Source organism: Hylobates moloch, unplaced genomic scaffold (genome assembly GCF_009828535.3).
Source record: "Hylobates moloch isolate HMO894 unplaced genomic scaffold, HMol_V3 SCAFFOLD_3, whole genome shotgun sequence".
Taxonomy (NCBI): domain Eukaryota; kingdom Metazoa; phylum Chordata; class Mammalia; order Primates; family Hylobatidae; genus Hylobates; species Hylobates moloch.
In genome coordinates, this window is record NW_026652278.1 from 102,541,561 (window position 1) to 102,565,468 (window position 23,908).

At 38.7% G+C, this 23,908-nt stretch overlaps 1 protein-coding gene and 1 non-coding gene across 5 annotated transcripts in view; both read left to right on the plus strand.

Annotated features, from left to right (window-relative positions):
- Positions 1–23,908, plus strand: part of EGF (epidermal growth factor) — a 100,926-nt gene that overhangs the window by 63,021 nt on the left and 13,997 nt on the right. For 2 of the 4 annotated variants that reach the window (XM_032171701.1, XM_032171705.1), the window contains 9 exons: positions 1,228–1,332; positions 2,531–2,754; positions 6,498–6,665; positions 7,352–7,501; positions 9,966–10,085; positions 14,291–14,407; positions 15,137–15,262; positions 19,776–19,898; positions 21,261–21,408. In XM_032171701.1, the coding sequence (XP_032027592.1) occupies positions 1,228–1,332; positions 2,531–2,754; positions 6,498–6,665; positions 7,352–7,501; positions 9,966–10,085; positions 14,291–14,407; positions 15,137–15,262; positions 19,776–19,898; positions 21,261–21,408 (1,281 nt within the window). The remainder of the gene's footprint in view (positions 1–1,227; positions 1,333–2,530; positions 2,755–6,497; positions 6,666–7,351; positions 7,502–9,965; positions 10,086–14,290; positions 14,408–15,136; positions 15,263–19,775; positions 19,899–21,260; positions 21,409–23,908) is intronic. The other 2 variants (XM_032171703.1, XM_032171706.1) reach the window with 2 other exon arrangements.
- Positions 18,864–18,970, plus strand: LOC116466264 (U6 spliceosomal RNA). The gene has a single exon (XR_004247477.1). It is a non-coding gene; the product is annotated as a U6 spliceosomal RNA (small nuclear RNA).

The following is a 23,908-nucleotide window of genomic DNA, read 5'->3' on the forward strand; positions in this document are numbered from 1 at the left end:
CCTGCTTGGCTGGGCTACCCACCCTGTCACCCTCCCTGAGTCTTCCAATTACATTCTTTACATCCTTCTTCTCAGCATGTGCTTTCATGTGCTGTGTTATAATCGCCTCTCCCTCTTTCCCCTCTTACTTCCCCCAACCTCTCCTCCTTCCCTTTCCCTCCACCTTTTCTTCCCCTCCCCTTCCAGTCCACCTAACCCTTTCTCTTCCCCTCTCACCTCTGCCTCCCTCTCCCTCTGTTCCTGTTGAACTATGAGCTCTATAAGGACAGAGACAGGGCTTTATTTACTATTGTATCTCCAATGCCTAGACCAATCCCTGACACACAGTTGGTGCTCAGTAAATATTTGTTTGACAAATAAATAGAAAAATCAGGAAATAAGAATTTTCTACCCTGCCAGATTCCTTTGGGTTATTTAATGTAAAGATTAGCAAGTAATATTTCAGTACCATTGGCCCTGTTTATCTACAGGCTCCACATCTGAGGATTCAACCAACTTTGGATCAAAAATATTCAAAAACCAAATTCAATTAAAAATAAGAATACAGTCATAAAAATAATATAAATAAAACCAATAACTTATAACTATATTTACATAGCATTTACATTACATTAGGTATAAGTAATCTAGAGATGATTTAAAGTATACAGGAAAATGTACATAGATTGTATCCAAATACTGTGCCATTTTATATCAGGGAATTGAGCATCCTTGGAGAGTTCTGGTACCAATCCCCCACAGATGCCGAGGAACAATTGTACTCCCATTTGTCTTAGAATTAAATGGAAGAAAATTAAAGCCAATGTTGATCTCCACCTACTATCTTTGTGCTGGCTTGTCTCCCTCCTCTTCATGATCCCATGAGGCTAACAGTCCCTTTGCTTCTAGCTTCCATTGGTTTCAGCAGGAGATTGGAAGTTATAAAGAGAATGTCCTCACCCAGCCACTAACACAATCCTTTTACCTTGTCCTGTCATTGTGTATTTTCATTACCTGGAATAAATATTGGGATGCTAATTAAAAGTGTTTAAAAATATAAAATCTGTGGGCTTATTGCTGCTACTTTGTGGGTGGGGGAGAGAGAAAGTAAGAGAGAGAGAGAGGGAAACAGAAATAGGAGCTGGTTTAGAATGCCTATCTTTGCATTTCAGAAAGAGGAGAAAGGAGTATTTTTGTTTGAAAAGTAAAGTTGTTATAACAAACTCCCTTATTTTGCACATATTTTAGGAAATCTCTGATTGGAAGGAGTGATTTAAATGGAAAACGTTCCAAAATAATCACTAAGGAGAACATCTCTCAACCACGAGGAATTGCTGTTCATCCAATGGCCAAGTAGGTATTTGTAAAAATAAGGCACTGCTCTGCAGAGGTCATGTGACAGTTCATGGTTGATATGCTAGTGTCCAAAACCAGAAACCAAGAAAATCCATGCAATTTGTTCAAATCTTCAGCATGAATTCGTCATGCTTTTAATGTCTTGATTTTCTATTCTTGTATAATAATTTTATTGTTAATATGCTCTTTTAAATAAATTCAATTTGTTTTTGAAAGAAAAATGCACTGTAATTCATTAACTGACTAAACTCAAGCTCATTCATCTATTTTCTTTAAAAATTTGCATTGTTTACTGAGCAGAAAAGGATATTTGGATTATATGACTTATGGATTCTATTTAGAAAAATCATAAGATATAGGTCATTCCTAGATTTTAGATGACAGAAAACGGAAATTATGAAAGGTTAGAAGACTATGCTGTTAATTGTGAGTTAGTGACACATTTTTGTTTACAGATTAGAGATTTAAGGACAATAAAGGATTTCTTCCTAGTTGTTAAAAAACAAAGATAAAAACCAACCCTATTTTATTTACACTGGAAATTTCACAATGATTTATGGGAGGTAATATATTGATAGTAGTTGATAATTGATTTGGAGCCAGCCAAATGATTAAAATTGTGAGAATGTAACCATTTCTAAATAGGCCAATAAAAAAATATAAACCATATTGACTTCAAAAAAAAATGTGCCCAGCACCTGATTTATGGAAGTTGAAATTAACTGAGCTAATAGAGTACATTGCATAAAACTGGGTAACAGATAAATACGATCTTTCCTTTATGTCGTAGTTTTACAAATGCAGTGAATTTTACATATGCATAACAGAAGAACAGGCTAGCAAGATTTCATTGCCTTTATGCAGTACAAAATGCTAATTCAAGAATATTTTACTCAAGCCTATTTACTCATGACTATTTGATTAGTCATATATTGCAATTTTTAAACTAATTTCTTTTTTAATCTAATGATCTGAGCTTTAATTCAACATTTCTTTTCGAAGATGCTTTACATAGACAAGTTAATTGCGCTGTTTCAAAATTATTTGCCCAACATACAGCGCTATCTCTTCTGTATTCCCTAGTGTACCACTTTAGTATATCATGAAGTAATTTACATTGATATTTTCAATGATGAAAGAATAGAATAATTTATTTCATGCAGATATTATTTGTTGTGTGCTTTCTTGATTAAAGGAGATTATTCTGGACTGATACAGGGATTAATCCACGAATTGAAAGTTCTTCCCTCCAAGGCCTTGGCCGACTGGTGATAGCCAGCTCTGATCTAATCTGGCCCAGTGGAATAACGATTGACTTCTTAACTGACAAGTTGTATTGGTGCGATGCCAAGCAGTCTGTGATTGAAATGGCCAATCTGGATGGTTCAAAACGCCGAAGACTTACTCAGAATGATGTAGGTGAGGCTTTGGGATGGGTGATTTCTTCATCTTGACTGAGTGTTTATGAGTGTTAAATACAAAATATGTTCACACACACACACACACATACCCCTTAGCTGTATGGGTGAATATGGAATAGAGACAGACTTCTCCAGGGAATCATGAGCTGCAAGGCTTACCTTAACATTGGAATACTGGGTAAAAAATAGTGTTGCATAATCATTTCTCTTTCCAAGAAGTCCCAAAATCAGAATGAAAATATTAAAATTTTCTAAACTCCTTTAGGAATAAGAACTTGGTTCAGCTGTTTTCATTTCTTATGTTTTAGACAAGTTGTTTCACAACAGTGATATTATAGGCACTTTTAGGCATGAATGAATGTCAGTTGATAACATGTGCAAAGATTAATATAGTTTCCTCCCCTATTATTTTCAGATTTTACATGGGGTGTCATATATTTTCATAAATATCTTTAAAACATTGTAGCTCATGCCAGCTGTTAAAGGAAATACAAAATGGCTATGAAATAGGCAGTGGGAAATTGATTTTGACTCCAGGAATGTACAAAGACAGTATTTAAACTGGGCCTTGTGGTAAATAGATGATGACAAAAGATTATAAGGCTGCAAAAATTGGTCTTTGTATGTTAGTACTGCCAGGATATGTTGACTAAACTGAAACTCTGAATTTAGTAGAGGGGCACTGAATGGTCTTGCACATAGAATGTATATGTTAAGATTGGCACCTCTGGATAGCTGCTTAGGTAAAGTATAGGAGTTCGATTGGAATTTGGAGAGAAGGAAATCTGTTAGAAGCCTATAGTGGCTGTCCAGGCAACAACCGGTGATGGCCTGAGTTTGAACATTGTCATTTAAAAATGGAATGAAGGATTATGGTATTAAAAATTATGTGCATAAAAAATTAAGAGGATTTTGTAACAGATTGCATATAGAAAATGAGAGCCAGGGAAGTGTTGAAGATGCTTTGGAGAGTTAGAAATTGGTTGGGAAGATGAAAAAACATGGTTTCTGTCATTTAGGAAGAAGCAAACAAACTAATAATCTGTATAAGATACCTATTTTGCCCATTCTCTTTGGCTCCAGATAAGTATAATTTAAAATTTTATGTATTTCTAAGATTCTCTAAAAATTAAAGATATACTTCACAATAAGTGATATGCTTATGCACAACCTTAGACTTTATCATCCATTTACCTCAGGGGTATTTATTGACACATTACAGGAGCTGAAGATACAGTGGAAAGTAAAACAAATATGATATCTGTAAAGCCAAGGAATCTAGTGCAGGACACATACAGTATTAAAAAAAAAATCATCCAGGCTGGGCATGGTGACTCACACCTGTAATCCCAGCACTTTGGGAGGCCAAGGTGGGAGGATCACTAGAGCCCAGGAGTTCGAGTCCAGCCCGGCCAACATGGCGAAACTCTGTCTCCACTAAAAATACAAAAATTAGCTGGGCGTGGTGCTGAGTGCCTGTAATCCCTCTGCCACTCAGGAGGCTGAGGTGAAAAGATCGCTTGAGCCTGGGAGGTTGAGGCTGTAGTGAGCCGTGATTGTGCAACTGTACTCCAGCCTGGGTGACAGAGTGAGACCGTCTCAAAAAAACAAAAACCAAAAAATACATCACCTAAATAAATGTAAAATTGTATCTTTGACATAAAAAGGTAGAAAGGAATTTGAAAATTTCTAACCAGAATGTGATGACACCATATTTTAAACCAAAAAGCATAGCAGATACTTTGTGTATCATTTATATTGCTACTATATTATATGACTAATACAACTGACTATTAAAGGCCATTATCAAATAATTTTATATTAAATTATGTAAGTAACATTCCCATTATTATAGTGCCATCTACTGGTATATATGTGGTGGCTTCCCAGCTACCAGTTCAGGATTTCTAAGAGTGGATGTTACGTGCTGTTACCACAAAAATGATAACTGAGGTAATGCATTTGTTAATTGGCTAGATTCAGCCATTCCACAATGTATATATATTTTAAAACATCATGTTGTACACAATGAAAACATATAATATTGTTTGTACATTAAAAATGTATTTTAAAAGGTTGAAGATATTCTTAATTTAAAATGCAATTAATTGTGGTTCTTCTGTAAACAAAAAATAAGAAAGATTATGTCTAGTGTGGGGTATTTGTTTAAACTATAGCTAATTCTAACATGTGCTTTAACATGGATTAATTCCTGAGGACATTATGTCAAGTGAAATAAACTAGTCACAAAAAGACACATACTGTACAATTCCAATTATTTGAGGTATCTAGAGTAGCCAAATTCATAGGAAAAGAAAGGAGAATGGTGGTTTCCAGGGGATGTGGGAGAGGAAATGAGAAGTTGTTTAATGGACATAGAGTTTCAGTTTTGCAAGATGAAAAAATTCTGGAGATTGGTTGTACAACAATGTGTGAATGTACTTAAGACTACTGAACTTAGAAATGGTTGAGATGTTAAGTTTTCTGTTACGCTTTTTCACCATGATAAAAAAGAACTATAGCTATGTTAAAAATTCCCTTGCTGTACTTAAGGCTTTAATTTGGGACAAAGGGCCAGAGACTAGAATGAATCTTAATGATCCTGATCAACAATGATAAGTGGAGACTCATTGTAACCGGAACAAGTTATTTGAGTTTTCCACCAGTAGGGGAAGACATTCATTCTAATCTGTCAAATCCATTGCTCGTTTACAAAAAGAGTGGTCTGTGGGAATGTGAGTAGCCTTGATTAAAACATCCAACTTGAGCCTCCTTAGCTTTAGTCTCTAACCACCTGAGATAGTATGTTAAAACATTCCCTTGCGTATTCAATACTTGAATGCCTTCTCAGAGCAGTTCCAGTGGCACAGAGAGGTAGGTTTGGTGAAGGTGGGCTCAGAAAGATGCCCACTTACTGTTAGTAGGAGGCATGAAAATGGAGGCAGCAGATAATAAATGACTCTTTCAAAAACTTGGCTAAAAAGGGAAGGAAAGAGACAAAGATGAGATAGAGGGGTCACGGGGATGAGGAAATGAAGATGGGAGACAGGATATAGTAGACAGAGGGAACAAAGCTAGTGGAATGAAGAGAGGGAAGATGTAAGAGAAAGGGGTGATTGTTGATGGATCCAGGCCCTAGAGAAGGCAGGAAGGGTGACATCAGGGGCACAGGTCAATATTAAATAAGGAGAGAGGGGAAAGAAGGTGGGGGACTAATGCAGGCAAATGTGTTGGTGGAGATGGGAATATGGGGAGACTCTTATACAATTACCTCAAATTTTGAAAAATCCTTACAACAACCTGTGAATTTGATCTACCGCTTATTACTGCTGCTCAAAAGAGTAGGAACCTAAGGCAAAGAGTGGTAAGATAGTTACTCGAGTAACTAAATTTAGTCTATAAATAGTGACAGATGTACTAAACAAGGAAAATTCCACCTTTGCCTCCTTCATGGTGCTAGGAAGACAATCAGCCCACATTCTCCCACTCTGCAAGTGCTGGGTGATAGTGGGCCTTGCTGGGACCTCATGCCACTATGTTCCCATTCTAAGGTGATGTTCCCTTCTCATGTGGGCTCTCCTTGAGGCAGGTGTGTAAGTCGATCGCTCACTCATAACTTGCTGAGTAGCTAAAGAGTTGATTTAGTGTAGGAATATTGTGTAAATTTCAAGCCTTGTCCTTTCGTAAATAGTCATTGCAAAGACAAAGAAGGTGTATTTAACAAACCTGAATTGTTTCCAGGTCACCCATTTGCTGTAGCCGTGTTTGAGGATTATGTGTGGTTCTCAGATTGGGCTATGCCGTCAGTAATGAGAGTAAACAAGAGGACTGGCAAAGATAGAGTACGTCTCCAAGGCAGCATGCTGAAGCCCTCATCACTGGTTGTGGTTCATCCATTGGCAAAACCAGGTACACACTGGAGATGTTACACAGTCTTTCCTTGGCTGGAATCTGCAACTGTTTTAATTGTTTAATGTCATGCAGTTGGAGTGGGAGTGGAGGGGATTTTGTAACTTTCACTAACTGTGTAGATGTTAAGATTTTCTAAGATTTAGGTTTGTTTAAGACAATCTGGTAGTTTGGTAACTGGGGCTTTATCCCTCCAATTTCATCTCTTTTCTTGAACAACTTTTACTTACCTGCTGCATTTCAAAGAGCCTTGGGTTGAGGCAGGCAATTTAGACACCTGCAGTGGAAGCTTCTATCAACACTTGGACCTTTCCATACTCCTGAGGAGTGAGCAAATGGAAAAGGCATTTCACATTTTATAGTAGCTCTTCTTTCTGAATTGCTCTTTGTCAGTTTGACTAGATGATGAGTCAGGAAATAAGAATCACATTTGACTAAAGAGCTTCTTAAAAAAAGTGCTGGCTATACTCAGTACCAATAAGGTAATAACGTTCTGGGCTTATCTTAGAATCAGTGGCCCCGTGGGGGAACTCTTCTGAAATAGCTATTGATATACGCTCTGTTTAGATACACTGTGTTTCTCTCCCTAAAAGCTGTAGCTCCCTAAAAGCAAGCTGCAGACTTGCATTAATGAGATCCTTTTCATCTTCAAACCCACTTGTGAATTTGTTTCTTTTCTCTACTAGGAGCATATCCCTGCTTATATCAAAACGGAGGCTGTGAACATATTTGCAAAGAGAGGCTTGGAACTGCTTGGTGTTCGTGTCGTGAAGGTTTTATGAAAGCCTCAGATGGGAAAACGTGTCTGGCTCTGGATGGTCATCAGCTGTTGTCAGGTAATATAATAAATTATGTGGCAAATTACCTAACCTTGGCTCAGAAATACAGCTGTACATCAATCTCTATGCTTTTGCTGATTTTGAATATTTTGGATGTTAACTGTTTTTAGGAATGCTAAGAATTTGTTTATTTGTTCTCTTCTGCTGAGTTTTGAGTTCCTTATTACAGGCAAAATTCAATTGACTTCTAGTGATAACAGTCTTAAGCTCCAAGCCCTCCACCTCCGCATTTATAGTGGAGTGGGTCCCAGGCTTGGAAATAAATGTCAAAATGTTATCACCTCACAAAAATGTTCAGCAATATGTTGTTTAGAAGTTTTATGTCCTCAATTTTAGAGGTAGTAGTATATGATCTCTTATCACATGACAAGTCTTAATAAGAAAATCAAAGTTCTTTATAAAAAATAACTTCAGGATATCAAACAAATGTGGAAAATCCAGCCTGAGAAGGCATGTGATGTACTTTTTTACAAACTAGATATGACTTGGAGGAAGAGGAAGAGTAAACCAAGGGTGAGGTATAACCAGTAGTACTTATTTGCCTCCCTTGAATGTGCACCCAAACAATCTGGGCATCTGTGGATTCATCCTTTGATATCTTTCTAGCAGAAATATACCAAAGATAATTTACATTTTGTTAAATTTTTAAAAAATTTATATTTATCTGGTAGGCATGGTGTAAATATAAGTAAAGTGACAGATTGATGAAAAATAAACAAAACAAAAGTTATGCAATGAAAAAAAGAGGCTAGTTTCAGCTCACAGTTCAAAATTTACTTAGTTTTTCCTCTAGCTAACCATCATAACTTTAGTATGCACTGAAAGAATTTATATGTATTTCTTATGTTATTACATAGAGTGTTAAAAAGCTGTGTAGTCAATGGTCAAGAGTTTTAAAAATTAATAATCTTATTGATTCACAACAATCTTCTTGTGAAACTGGGTTTTATTTTTATTTTTTGAGACAGGGTCTCCCTCTGTTGCTCAGGCTGGAGTACAGTGGCATGATCATGGCTCACTGCAGCCTTGGCCCCACCCGGGCTCAAATAGCTGGGACCCCACCTTAGCTTCCTAGTAGCTGGGACCACAGGCATGCACCACCATGCCTGGCTAATTTATTTTTCTTTTTATTTAATTTATTTAAATTATTAATTATTAATGTATTTAAATTATTATTTTATTTTATTTTATTTTTATTTTTTGTAGAGACAAGGTCATGCTATGTTGCCTAGGCTGGTCTTGAACTTCTGGCCTCAAGTGGTCTTCCCACCTTGGCCTCCCAAAGTGCTGGGATTACAGGTGTAAGCTACCCTGCCCAGCCAATTTTTTTTTTTTCTTTTTCTTTTTATTTTTTTGAGACAGGGTCTTGCTCTGTCACCCAAGCTGGAGTGCAGTGGCATGATCTCAGCTCACTGCAACCTCTGCCTCTAGCGTTCAAGAGATTCTCCTGCCTCAGCCTCCCGAGTAGCCAGGATTATAGGCGTGCACCGTCATGCCCAGCTGATATTTGTATTTTTAGTAGAGACAGGGTTTCACCATGTTGGCCAGGCTGGTCTCAAACTCTTGGCCTCATGTGATCCACCTGCCTTGGCCTCCCAAAGTGCTGTGATTACAGGCATGAGCCACTGTGCCCGGCCTTTTTTCTTTTCTTTCCTTTTCTTTTCTTTTCTTTCTTCTTCTTTTTTTTTTTTTTTTAAATATGAGTGTGTGGCAGTGAAGAGCTCAGCTACTGGTAGAGTTTGCTGTCATTTCCTTTTTTCATACTAAGACACCAGCCGTTACCCACATTCCTTTTGCCATATCAGTACAAATGTAAACATGGTGGAAAAAGGCAATTAACTTTATGGTATTATTATGAAAAGAATTATGACTAGGGACGTTCTGAAGGAAGATCCCAGGGTTCTGTGGATCACAGTTTAGAAAACTGCTGTCTTAGAGAATCAATTTCTCCCCTGTTCTGAGAGTGGGGAGTGCATGAATCTTATGCCTGTATTAAATCATGACTTTTTAATGTCCTTTCATAAGATAAGATGTGGGTAAAATCAGGCTAAAATAAGCATGAAAGCAGCATAAAGGAGGAAGAATGTGTATGGAAGACAAGTTGGGGAGATCGTCTATTTTGTCCTTAAGAACTGTGGGCTGTGATTGTGAGCTGATTGTGTCCCTGAGGATTTTGGTATTTTACTCTTGTTTGTTTGCCAGTACCTGAAAGAGTCCTATCTTTCTTCCGTACTGGTTCCTTATCCCCCAAATCATTAAGTGCTCAGTGAAAATGAGAGGGTGTGGGATAGCAGGGTGAGGTTTACTAAGTTACCAAGACCCTGACAGTTTTTCTGAATCATCTTACTGTAAGAATGAGTCTGAACTCACAACCAATAAATAGTCATAAACATAAATGAAATCGAACTTTTTTTTTGAAACAGAAAAGCTAAATTTAATTGCATCTATTGACCTTCAATAGGTGGTGAAGTTGATCTAAAGAACCAAGTAACACCATTGGACATCTTGTCCAAGACTAGAGTGTCAGAAGATAACATTACAGAATCTCAACAAATGCTAGTGGCTGAAATCGTGGTGTCAGGTATGAATAACTAGTTCTTCAATATACCTTTGGTTCCAACAGTTTCCATCCTACCAATGAGAAATTTTGAATTACCTTTCTAACTTAATATTGGCTAAGTTCTACACAAGGCTAATGAAGCCAAACCTTGGACTCAAGTCTGTCTCTTCTGAATGATGTGCCTGAGAAAGATGGCTGCATATTAGTCTGGACATAAACAGGACATCTTGAGAGTCTTTGGATGTGAGTTTTTGTTCTGTGAAGAAACAAAGTAACTTGGAAACAAAAGTAAAACATAGGACAACATATTTGAATGTATTTCCATCCACCCCTGATATTTTTGGTATTTGGTCCCCCCTTGCTGTTTTTCCATTAGCCTGAAAAGTTGATAGTAATTGATAAGCAAATATAGGTTGAGCACTTCAATTGTTGCAGAAAGTCCACAAACAGCAAATGTTGGAATTCTTTTCTTCTGTGTTGCACGTTTGTCACTAAAATGCCAAATCATGTGTTCAGTATGTAACAACTTTAGGGAACCTAAGTCTTTCTTGTTCTATATTCACTCAGAATGTCAGTGGTTTTTCCAGCTGGGTTCAGCTCATCCCTAGAGCTTCTGCAAACCCTATCCTTTCACTTTAGGTCACTGCCCTTCAAGCAGTGCAGTTTGACTTTGAAACATTTTATTTGTTTGTGTTATTAAGTAACAGTTTAACAAGATGTATGTGGCAAAAAAAAGGAAAAGATTTCAAAACTCCACATTAGGACATTTAAGGAGATGCTTTACCCAACTTTTGTGGTCTGCAAACTACTTTGTTGATGTATGTGGCTCTGGGTACCTCTTACCTCACCTTATCAGTGTGATTTTTTTATAAGATATAAATAAGGAGGTTCATAATTTTAGTAATAACAATAACATTTGCAGAGAACATTAGATTATATATACAGTCATCCCTCTATATCCACAGGGGATTGATTCCAGGATTCCTGAGTATATCAAAATGTGCACATATGCAAGTCCCAAAGTCACCCCATGGAACCCAGGTATACAAAACGTCAGGCATCCTTGGAGGCAGGTTTCACATCCCGCCAATATTACTGATCTGTGTTCAGTTGAAAAAAATCCAGGTATAAGTGGACCTGTGCAGTTCAAACCCGTGTTGTTCAAGGGTCAACTATAATCTCTAATTTGATCCTCATTACAGATCGGTTCACAGATGTGAAAGCTGAGAGACTGAGATCTGTTAATTTAGTGACTTGACCAAAGGTTTTTGAAAATTATGACCAAATAATTAACTCATGTGAAAATAAGACGTTCTGGAAAACTTCATTAACATTAGGAATATTGTGTGTTCAGCAACTTATTTGGCATACACTGTGCTAAGTGCTGGGGATACCAAGATGAGCTAAATACCATCCCAGTCCTCAAGGCCACAGTTAGTTGTGGAGACAAACAGCATGATAGAATAAAATACTTTAAACCAATGTTAGTGATGTAGAGAACCTTTGCAAAGTCACCAGGAATCCCTAGAGATTCATAGAGCATATTTTGAAAGGCTAATGGTTGAGGGACTGAAAGACTAAGATAAATGACAGATGGGTGGGAATGGGGGAGTGATTAAGTGACCAAGGATTTGTGAATTTGGCTTAATACCTGGAGCCTAGTGCAGAATAGAGGGAGCTGATTGTCCTGGTGAAAAACCCTTCATCTTTCCATACCTGGATTTTGTTCTGTGTTGTCCTAGCTTGTGAAGTCTTACTTCCACCTAAGTCAGGCTCGGGGGTCTAATTTCTGTTTCAGTGTGAGATTTCACATCAACAAAGTGTCTATGGCTAAAAGACAATGTGAAAACTCCACATTAGGATTTTAGAGTATAGTCTAAAATTCTTAACATGGCCTGTTGGGCCCTGTATGAAACAACCTTTAGATACCTCCCCAGCCTCAACAAGGGCTTACTAGGCCTCTTGCCTTCGGCTTTCTGTGGTCTGCTTCCCTCACCCTGGCCTTGTTTCTAACAGACACGGACATGTGCGCTAGTTGTTTTCTCAGCCCATGGTGTGTTTCTTAGCCCTTCAAAGTCCTGTGTGTCCTTCGCCCTCTGGCTCAGAAAGCCTTTCCTAGTTCCTGACCGGGCTAGGGCTGCCTATTACAGCTCTCTTAGAACCTCACTTCTGCCCCTTGATCATACTCATCACACTTGTACTTCAATAACTAATTATGCAAAACAGCAGAGCCCTTGTCAATAGCAGAGCCCTATTCTTCACCACTGTATTTTTGCCTCTCAGGAAGGCCCAATACGTAGTAGGTATTTTCAAATGAATTATATTAGTTTTACTAACAGGACCTGGAGTCTCTTCTAGTGTGATAAGGTTAATTCTTATTTAAATTATCACAATATCTTTCTTTGTCATCCTTATTTAAATATGTATCAAAGAGTGATCAAATATTTGATTAAATATCTTGATCAAAGGGTTTTTTTTTTTTTAAGGTCACTTTTTATTCTAGTCCTTAGAATCATCATGAAAAATAGACCTGGCAAAAATTGTCACTGCTGTTTTAGAGAAGAGGAATGTGAACACAGGCATTTATTTCTTCCAGAGCTTCTTTGTGGTAGAAACAACAACAACAACTTTGGCTGTAGCCTGTCCCTCCTACAACTGCATAACTATTGCTTTTCATTACGCACAGCTGCCTTGGGTTTGCATGTTACCAAGTAAATCCTGAATCATATTCTAATTTAAGATAATTCTGAAAGTGATTTAAAACATCTTGGGTAATCGGATAGTGTCCACTCTACACTCTGAGCAGCCTTGTGATTTGGGAGCTAGTCTTCCACATAAATGCTGAATTAAATGGATAATTGATTTGGTCTGATCTTATCCATCTCTAAGAGTCATGAGTGACAGGAGATGACCAAGCAAGCATGAAAGGCATCTGCTCCCACAAGAGAAATCTCGCTCAAGTAGCTAAGCAAATCAAATGCAATTACCCAGTGTCTGCATTCACATGCCACCTGAATCCTACTTAGATCATTTAACTTTCTTTAATTTATTGGCAAGTTTGGAGGGCTTTTTAAAAAATCTCTCCTGTACTAAGATGAGCAAGCTTACCAGTGAATAGACAGATGATAAATTATATTCTACTGTGGTATGTCAGCTTCCCCCAACTCTAAAAAGGTAGGGCAGAGTGGCATTTGGAGAATGATTACATACATAAGTAAAGTAAAGACAAAAAAAAAAAGTCCTGCTCATGTTTATGGCTCAACATGTAACTCTGTTCCCCAGGGCACTTGCATTTCAATGGAGTATGAAATGAAATGATCCATTTACTGCACTTAACTTGTATGGTTCATGATTTTGTAAAAGTGCCTTGAGGTGTGCAAGTCACTACATAAATCTTGATAATAAACACACATTGTGACATACATATTCCATTATATATGATATTAGTAAATTGGCAGTAAATCTTTTTATGATTGAATTTCTTTGCCATGTTGGTGCACAGATCTACTTGCTAAATATTAGTCTGTGTATCTTTGGGAGATAAGAATAGATTGACTCCTTTTGTTGTCAAAATGGTTGGGAAGTTTCAAAATAAGCAACAGACCTTTCAAATTTGAGTCTATTTGCTTCTAGCAATTTTATAATTTACATTTGCAAATGCTTTTAAAAATTATAAATAAGTTCATATAGGGTTCATTGAACACACCAGCTAGTGCTTTAAGACTAAAGTTGTTTGAGGGCACATAAACAGAAACATGGCTATGGGACTATGGGACTATGCATCTCTTTTTTTTTTTTTTTTTTTGACAGTGTCTCACTTTGTCACCCAGGCTGGAGTGCAGTGGCACCATCTTGGCTCACTGCAGCATCAACCTCCTGATTCTCCTACCTCAGCCCCCCAAGTAGCTGGGACTATACACCATGTTTTTAGTAGAGACAGAGTTTCACCATGTTGCCCAGGCTGTTCTCGAACTCCTGGGCTCAAGCAATCCATCCTCGGCCTCCCAAAGTGCTGGGATTACAAGCATGAACCACTGCACCCAGCCAGCTATGGATCTTTTAGTGTAGATATAGTTTATAGGTCAACTAAGTGTTTCTGTTTGGAGGTTAACCTGTCCCAGAACTTGGGAAAGAAGTGGTGGACTGTTCTGTAGAACCAGAACATTAAAGTCCGTTTTCTTCTCTAAGGTCTGGAAATAACTGCACGGGATTCTTGCTATTTGCAGATCAAGATGACTGTGCTCCTGTGGGATGCAGCACGTATGCTCGGTGTATTTCAGAGGGAGAGGATGCCACATGTCAGTGTTTGAAAGGATTTGCTGGGGATGGAAAACTATGTTCTGGTAAGAGAAAAGGGCAAATATAGATATTTGGACAATACTGAACCAGAAACATTTTTTCTGCTCTTTCTGACTCAAAAACTCCAGAAGGATTTATGTAATCAGCAGATTTGAATAAGTTATTTGATGTTAGCTAAAAAAAAAATTGAATGACATGCATAGAAAATATGAGACATATAAATATATTTACACAAATATATTACATTGAGTTCATAGTAAAATTTTATGATTATGCAATATATGCAGTTGACACTAAGGGGAAGAATTTATAATTAGCTTTAGAAGCATGAATTGGAGTTCAAGTCAAGCTTATGACTTCACCAACTCCAATGAAAACACAACTGTTTTTTTTTTTTTTGCCCCGGAAGCTTAGGTCATAAGTTTTAGTCAAATGAATAGAGTAATGGACAGGTTCCTATTTTATATTAATAGCCTCAAAATTATAATTTAATGATTGCTGGAAAGATCTCAGTCCTTATGGTCTGAAACTCTGGCAGAAAGTGATTTATTTACATATTTGCCTAATCGGATAGGTGGGAACTCTGTAAAGACTGATTCAGCAGTAACTTGTGAACTTTATGTCCAAGATGCAGGGCGTGCATGATGTTGGCAAACAGCACCTGTAAAGGACTGAATAAGAATCGAATATATGATTATGCTTATTCTTTCCAACTAGTCTCATTTATATCAGGATTGCCTAAATATTGCACTAGTTCATAACTTTGCCCACAGATATAGATGAATGTGAGATGGGTGTCCCAGTGTGCCCCCCTGCCTCCTCCAAGTGCATCAACACCGAAGGTGGCTATGTCTGCCGGTGCTCAGAAGGCTACCGAGGAGATGGGATTCACTGTCTTGGTAAGAGGACACATGTGCTGAGGGAGGAGGGCAGAGGCAGGCCTCAGAAATTGGGAAATAGTGTGGGTGCAGTGAGCAGAGAGAAGACAGGATATAATTGGGGTGACACACATGTCAAGATTTAAAGAGTTGTACGACCTGCTCAAACTGACATATTTCCATTCTTGGTGAACAGCCAAGTTTGTGCCCTTGTGTTATTACTGCCCTAGTCAGCTTCAAGCCCCTTTGGAGGCTGCTTACTCCTCTGCCTTTCTAATTCTTTCTGGGGTTTGAGTGACACCAGTGTCTCATCAATACTTCCCACCTTGAGCCATCATGGGGGGAGTTGGACAGCATTTACTTGTCAGTGAATTTGGTAAGAGAAATGTGGTGAACTGCAGAGCTGATGACAGTTTGTTGGAAGTCACTGCTGTGTATATAAAGAAAAGGAGGTGTGGCTTGTCAAAGGGCTCCTCTCACATTTCTTGATAAGTTCAATAGGTGGGAGAGTCAAGCCACTGACGTTGAGATACAAGTAAAGAATGATTCAACCCTCTTTCGTAATCCCTGTCCTCTGGCGAGGTCTGGGTGTGGCACGTTGGATTGGGAGTTCGCGTCGTGGATGTCTCGTACATTTCCAAGTGTCAGTAGCATCGCATCATGTACAAGTGAAAACCTGCCTGAAGCCGTCTGAGGCACGGTGAAGTGATTATCTGAAGTTTTACAGCGCTTTAAAACTTCTCTTTCAGTATTTTCTTTCCCTCCTTCTGAAAACATAAGAAACTGATAAGAAACTCAAATGATACGGCTTTCTCCCACTTGTTAAGGTTAAAGATGAAATATCAATCATAACTATCAATCTTTTGAATCTGGTTGATTTCAATCAGACCTTTATTGGATTAGTTTTGTGGAATCCACAGACATCTGTAAACACTCTTTTAAGCACATATTTGGCTGTCAGTCAGGAAAATGTCACTGCTCTAATTAAGCAGGCCCACAGATAATTTAGGCAAGCTGATTTCATATTTAATTTCCTTTGAAGAAAAAGGAAGGTATCTCTTCTTGGATGTTTAAACTCATTAGGCTCTGGTTTCTCACACTGTTACTAACTCATCTCCTTCCAGTATCGAGCACACAATGGGGTGTGCTCACCCTGCCTGCGTGGTTGGCATGGAGTCCTCAGACTCCATGAAAGCAGTGGGCTTGCTCCTCTATTCTCTCTCCCCCAGCTCACTCTCACTCTCTCTCCCCGCCCCATATATATATATATGTAGTTATAATACTTCGAACCTTGTCTGGCACATAAAAAGTGCAAGGTAAAATTGTTATCCTTCTTATTATTAAGAGTAGTTGAGTTTCTTGGTCAAGCATACATCTTTGTCTTTGCTTTGGAAAAGCTCTCTCTTTCTCTCAAGGTGATAGTTTATTGAAATTATAACAGGAACTCATAAAAGAGTCAGTTTGGGCCATCCAGGATAGCAATTCAATGTGTTAAATATTGAATTGGCCCCTATTAAGAATAAGGCCACAGTGCTAGAAACCCTGAGAAATATCAGGATGAGAAAGGTAGTCTTTGATTGCAAGGAAACTGTGACCTAAAAGAAATATAACTGTGATCAGTGATGAAGAAGGGTGAACATCGTAAGAGAAGTAAAAACCACAATGAAAGTTCAGAACTGGGAGAAATATTTGTTTGAGGTATTGGGGAAGATTTCAGGGAGGAAGTGTCATTTTGGAAGGAGCATGGGGGATAAGTAATTTCATTTGCAGAAATATGAAGGGATGGGAGGAGTCCAGGTATGAACAGATCACATGACTGTCATTAAGGGTAGAGAGTAGCCTAGTTGAGCACTAAGTTTAGGTTATATGAGGGGAAGAACAGAAACTAAGGCTGATAAAGTAGTGTATGCTGTAACAAAATATCCCAGACTGGATGACTTAAGCAACAGAAATATATCCTCTCATGGTTCTGGAGGCTCGAAGTCCTAGATCAAGGTGCTGGCTGATTTGGTTTTGGGTGAAGGATCTCTTCCTGGCTTGCAGATGGCCACCTGCTCACTGTGTTCTCACATGGCCTTACCTCTTTGATGTGGAGAGAGAGAGAGAGAGACAGAGAGCGAGAGAACGCTCTAGTTTCTCTTCCTCTTTTGTTTTTTTCTTCCTCTTCTGTTAAGGGCACTGATGCTATTGGATTAGGACCCCACCCTTATGACCCCATGTAACCTTACTTTCCTCTTGGTAGATGCTTTCTTCAAATACAGTCACTTTGGGAGTTAGGGCTCATCATATGAATTGGAGGGGCAGGGACACATTTCAGCCTGTAACAGATGGTTTGGGTTACCTCTGTGGAAGACTAAAATCTGAGGGTTAGTCACTGAGGTTTCACTTCTCCAGTGAAACTGGCTGAGGGTCAGACAGTCAGTGTTGTGTCAAAGTTTCTACTAACCACATTACAGCTGTAAAATGAAACAGGTGAAATGAATTTTAGCAATAATATTTTATGTATTCAAATATATCCAAAATATTAACATTTTAATACATAATCAGTGTAAAAATTATTGAGATATTTAATATTCTTTTTTATTTTGGCACTAAGTCTTCAAACTCTAATGTGTGTTTTATACAGCACTTCTCAATATGAACTAGATGCATTTTGGGTACTTAATACTCTCATATGGCAATGGCTAGGAAGTTGGACAGCAAAGTTCTAGGCAACAGAGAGCCACTGGCAGCATTGAGTAAAGTGGTGCAATGATGGGTTTATCATCGTTGTGCTGGAGGGAGAATAATATGGCACTGGTGTTTAGGCATGGCGTGGAGGAAACGTGGGATCCAGGAATGAGTAAGGCTGTTCTTGCAGTAATGTGAAATTGAGAGGAAGAGAGGCCCTAAATGTTAGGGTGGCAGTAGCTGAGAAAGAAAAAATGGTGGGTAGTCGGGAAAGGATGATTTTTCTGATATAGTTTATTCTTATATAAAAAGCAAAACTGTTGTATTTGATGTAATATGTATGTCAATGACAGGATGTCTATTCAAAAAAGTTAAGTATGAATCTTTAGGATCTGAACTTTTAAATGTTTGCCTAGAGGTCGTTTACTAATCTCCAACTTTGGGAAATCTCCTTTCCTTCAAAGCAGGAAGAAAGCTTCCAGCCTCTCACAGGAGCTTAGAACACCTGCATGGGGCTGGGTGTGGTGGTGCATGCCTGTAAACCCAGCACTCTGGGAGGCCAAGGCAGGAGGATTACTTGAGGCCAGGAGTTTGAGACAGCCTGGGCAACATAGTAAAACACTGTTCTCCACAAAAAAAAATTTAAAAACAAACAAGCAAACAAGAACTAACCAAGCATGGTGATGCAAGCCTGTGGTCCAAGCTACTTGGGGGGTTGAGCTGGAAGAATTGCTTGACCCTGGGAGGTCAAGGCTACAATGAGCCATGATCACACCACTGTACCTCATCCTTAGCAACCAAGCAAGATTCTTTCAAAAAAAAAAAAGAGAGAGAGAGAGAAATAACAGAAACAAAAAAGGAAAACAACACCTGCATGGGCATGTGTTGTAGGACCTAGTTCATCTCTCCAACATTCATGAAAGTCCCTTTAAACCTAAAAATGCATAGGGCTGTGCTCACTTTGGCAGCACATATACTAAAATTGGAATGATACAGAGAAGATTAGCATGGCCCCTGCACAAGGAGGACATGCAAATTCGTGAAGCGTTCCATATTTTTAAAGTCAGGAAACAACAGGTGCTGGAGAGGATGTGGAGAAATAGGAACACTTTTACACTGTTGGTGGGACTGTAAACTGGTTCAACCACTGTGGAAGATAGTGTGATTCCTCAGGGATCTAGAACTAGAAATACCATTTGACCCAGCCATCCCTTTACTGGGTATATACCCAAAGGAATATAAATCATGCTTCTATAAAGACACATGCACACGTATGTTTATTGCAGCACTATTCACAATAGCAAAGACTTGGAACCAACCCAAATGTCCAACAATGATAGACTGGATTAAGAAAATGTGGCACATATACACCATGGAATACTATGCAGCCATAAAAAATGATGAGTTCATGTCCTTTGTAGGCACATGGATGAAGCTGGAAACCATCATTCTCAGCAAACTATCACAAGGACAAAAAACCAAACACCGCATGTTCTCACTCATAGGTGGGAATTAAACAATGAGAACACATGGACACAGGGTGGGGAACATCACACACCAGGGCCTGTTGTGGGGTGGGGGGAGGGGGGAGGGATAGCATTAGGAGATATACCTAATGTAAATGACGAGTTAATGGGTGCAGCACACCAACATGGCACATGTATACATACGTAACAAATCTGCACGTTGTGCACATGTACCCTTGAACTTCAAGTATAATAAAATATTTAAAAAATGCATAGGTCTCTGAGAACATATAGCATGACAGAAGCTGATGAAGCTCCTCTTCCAGAGGCTGTCCAACTATAAAACCCTCTTTTTCTGTACCCCACTTTTCTCTCCCGTACTCTGTCTTTTCTGACAGATATTGATGAGTGCCAGCTGGGGGTGCACAGCTGTGGAGAGAATGCCAACTGCACAAATACAGAGGGAGGCTATACCTGCATGTGTGCTGGACACCTGTCTGAACCAGGACTGATTTGCCCTGGTAGGTTGGTGGGTGGTCTACATTGAAGGGAGGGACTTGGCTCGTGGATATTCTATACCCTAATCTCTATTTGCATTAGAGATTCTAAAAATCATTCAGTTCAGTCAGGCTGCAGAGCTGGCTTTCCTGATTAGGACGATGCTGGGCTTGAGAATTTGAAATGGTCCAAGTTTTCTTAATTTAATAGCATCTGGAATAAATCCTTTTTTATTACTCACAATCCAATTAAGATGGGAACATGGGTGTCTCTCTTTAAATGTGCAACTAATCTCACTATTTGTAATGTTGATTTGTGGGGCTGCTGGATAAATTTTGCAGGGCTAGGCAGGTCGGTGAGAGTGTCTGGACTCAGCATTTTAAATCACTTTCAAAGATTTTAAAATGTTACTTTAAAAAGGCAGTATTTCTTGTTTTGAATTAGAACTCCAGCTCTCTTCTCTTTCTTTTTTCAATATTCATAATGGTTGACTCCTGCTTCCTGAACCTTCTTCCCATAACAGCAGTATCGTCTCACCATCAGCACCCCAGAAGGGGAGCTGGCTTCACCTAGACCCTGGAGACCAGGATGGGGTCTTTCCCATCACTGCCCACTTTTTGCCTGTCAGCCCTATAAGCAGAAAACATCCTAAGAAGAAAAATTCTGTGCTTACTTGGTCTCTGTTTTTTGTTTTTTAGCATATTATTTTTCTCAAATAATTTGCTCTTCTTAAAGGTATTGAAAAACTGCTTATATTTATATAGTCAGCTGCACATGTTTACCTTTTAAGGAGCAGTGAACCATTCAATAAAAGAGACTTTACTATTATATTTTGGCATACCCTCTGTTATGGGAACATTTTCTTCCTGTCAGAGTTGCTACAGTCTTGTCCTTGAGGGCTCCTCTGAAAGTTAGTTTTTAGAAGAAAGCACTGTGAGAAAAAAATTTTCGAGACTCCAGGATATTGGAGGTAATGGACTGCACATTGATGGGTAGGTTTTAAACCATAGAGTTACCAGTTGTTCAGTGAGACCTTGAAGCTAACTGTCACTTCGCATGGTTAGTGTATGTTTGTGTGTGACAGGTTTGTTTTTATGAGATTAGTGACTCTGAATTCACATGGTGACTTAGGACTGGGCATTCTTTTACCTGCCTCCAGTATGCTTTATGTATCAGATAATACTGAGCCCAAAGGAAGAACGGCTGGTTTCATAGTGAATGACTAAGGTCCAGCTAGGAAAGTGAAACTACTGTTCCTTCTAGTAGTTCTTCTGTCACTAAAAGATTTATGTCACAAACTATTCACAGAAACTAGTTCCTGATGTTGATACTTGAAAGACACTAATCCATTCAGAAAGTAAAAGTAATGTCTTGGGTTCTTTTAGACTCTACTCCACCCCCTCACCTCAGGGAAGATGACCACCACTATTCCATAAGAAATGGTGACTCTGGATGTCCCCTGTCCCATGATGGGTACTGTCTCCATGATGGTGTGTGCATGTATATTGAAGCACTGGACAAGTATGCATGCAAGTAAGTTAAACTGTCTTGCTGATGGCACAGAGAGATGCTATTCAGTCCATAACTTGTAGCTAATTTGTAAAATTTACACTCAGGATGTTATTCTGCAATTAGGTGTTCTTTTGGAAAAATATAAACATACACATATAAACCACGTGTGTGCACTTCATTGCATCCTCCTTGTGTATCACGATGCCCCCTTCCAGTTACTGGTGATAAGTACAAATCTAAGGAGTTGGTGATTTCCCCTTTTACTGAAATAATTTGATGTTACTACTAGTATAGTCTAGGGATTAAATGTCTCATCCTGGTTGAAAAACTTAGGTTTGTGAGATAATTCCTTAAAACTTTTTTTTCCATCAAATGTGCTTTATATTATGTGTGAGCATCCGTGATCTGTTTCTGGATTTACAAAAGTTTGGTACATATTCACACCGGACTTCTTGCCAGAGTCCAAAAATATTTTTCTTCAAAACTAAACATATGTATATTTTTTCTTCACTTCCTAACAGTTGACTTTTACATTTTGTTGTTTAGTAACAATTGCTGATACTGCAGCTGCTGCTTTTTGCTCCCTTTTTGCCCCCGTGAGGGTTTCACAGTGGGTGACGTGTCAACCTGGAAAGGAGATTTGAGGAAGCCCTAAAACTATGAGGCATTCCCACTGTGCTCACTCCGAAAACCTTTCCTGTGGACCCTTTAACAAAACCCAAACCCACAATAGCCAGTTCTGCCTCAAATTTTACTTTTAATTCATTTCATATTTTCAAGGCAATAGGAGGAAACTGATAGATACCAAAAAACTAATAGGTCTCCCAGGGTCAGGCTCCTGATCCATTGATAATTTTCTCTGTGCCTGAGGGAGGGGTAATGAAATAGTCTGATCCTCACAAGTAGCTACTATAACCTTAAAGTCTTCTCTTATTTCATCAGTAATAATGAACAGAGTAACTAAATTCGTGGAAGAGTAAGCTATATTCTGTGACAAAGCGTATGGCCTTCCACTAGAAATCATGTCCGCATGACAAAAATAGTGAAAAATTGCTCATGAATACTAGTAAAAATGACTCAGTCCTTATAGAATTCTGTTTTCATATTCATATTTACATGCTATAATTTTCCTAACCTATGATAAATTGGGTATTTGCAATGGTTATTGCTAGTTTTAATGTTAAGAATCTAATTGGTTTTGCCTGTTCATTGTTTCTGATCATCCCAAATAATGAAATTACAAAAACAAATGTCCGAATGTATTAGGTCATGGTTGTTTTCCTCCATGATACTTTAGATTATAAAAATCATTATAATAATATAAAGGGTACTACAGGGTTACATATTGCATTTAGAACAATGTTTTCATTTGGATCTGATAGCCTCCATTTATTAAATGATTGATGAACTGGTTAGCACACTGCTTTTCTTTCTGTCATTAAATCCTGATGAAAATATCATATTTCCCTGATAATGTTTTAAACATGAGTTGCTACAAATGACAAACTGGAGATAAGACTCAAATTTAAGGACGTTGAACCTAAAGCAATATTTAAAATATTACCAGAGTTCACAGTAATCTGGATCATAATCTTGTTTTTAAATTGTATATTTAATAAAAGTGTGGTTTAATTAACTATTCAACCCTTGCCTCCTCCTGCCCTGATGACCTCACCTTATCTTTTATTAATTCCATAATAACAAGTCTCTAGGAAGTGCTTTACCAGTCCAACTTTTATTAGAAACACTTTCTAGGCAGGTGTCATTCTGTACAGAGTGTTCTTCATGCTGTAAGCAGGTTTTGGAAGAGCCAGCTCTTCCTTCCTTTCTTAGAGGCACTGGAAGTTCCCCTCAGCCACAAGAAACCACAGGGTGTCCCCGGGGTGATGCAGAGGAAGTGAGAGTTGGGAGTCTCCATGCCCAAGGTATTCCTTGAAGATTTCCTGGTTTGGAGATGCTCAGGAGGCTCCAAACCTTCTGGGCTCAGAGGAGGTCCTTGTTCATTCTGTCTTTCAGCCAAACACCCTTCTGAACAGGTCTTCTTTAGACCAAGACCCCCCAACATCAGTCCTGTGAAATGCTTTTTAAAAACAGGCTGTATGGTCAGATCATGTTGAGAGATGCATCATACTCTACCCTCAATTTTTTTTTCGGGAGACCATCATCTTATTATTACTCAAATTGGTCTCCCTGAGCATTCGGGGAGCAGAGTTTTTAAGGACAGCTTGGTGGGTTAGGGGAAGCCAGTGAGCCAGGAGTGCTGATGGGTCAGGGATGAAATCATAGAGAGTTGAAGCTGTCTTCTTGCGCTGAGTCAGTTCCTGGGTGGGGGCCACAAGTTCAGATGAGCCAGTTAATTGATCTGGGTGGTGTCAGCTGATCCATCAAGTGCGGGGTCTACAGAATATCTCAAGCATTGATCTTAGGAGCAGTATAGGGAGGTTCAGAATCTTGTAGCCTCCAGCTGCGTGACTCCTAAACTATAATTTCTAATCTTTTGTCTAGCCCTCAGTTCTTGATT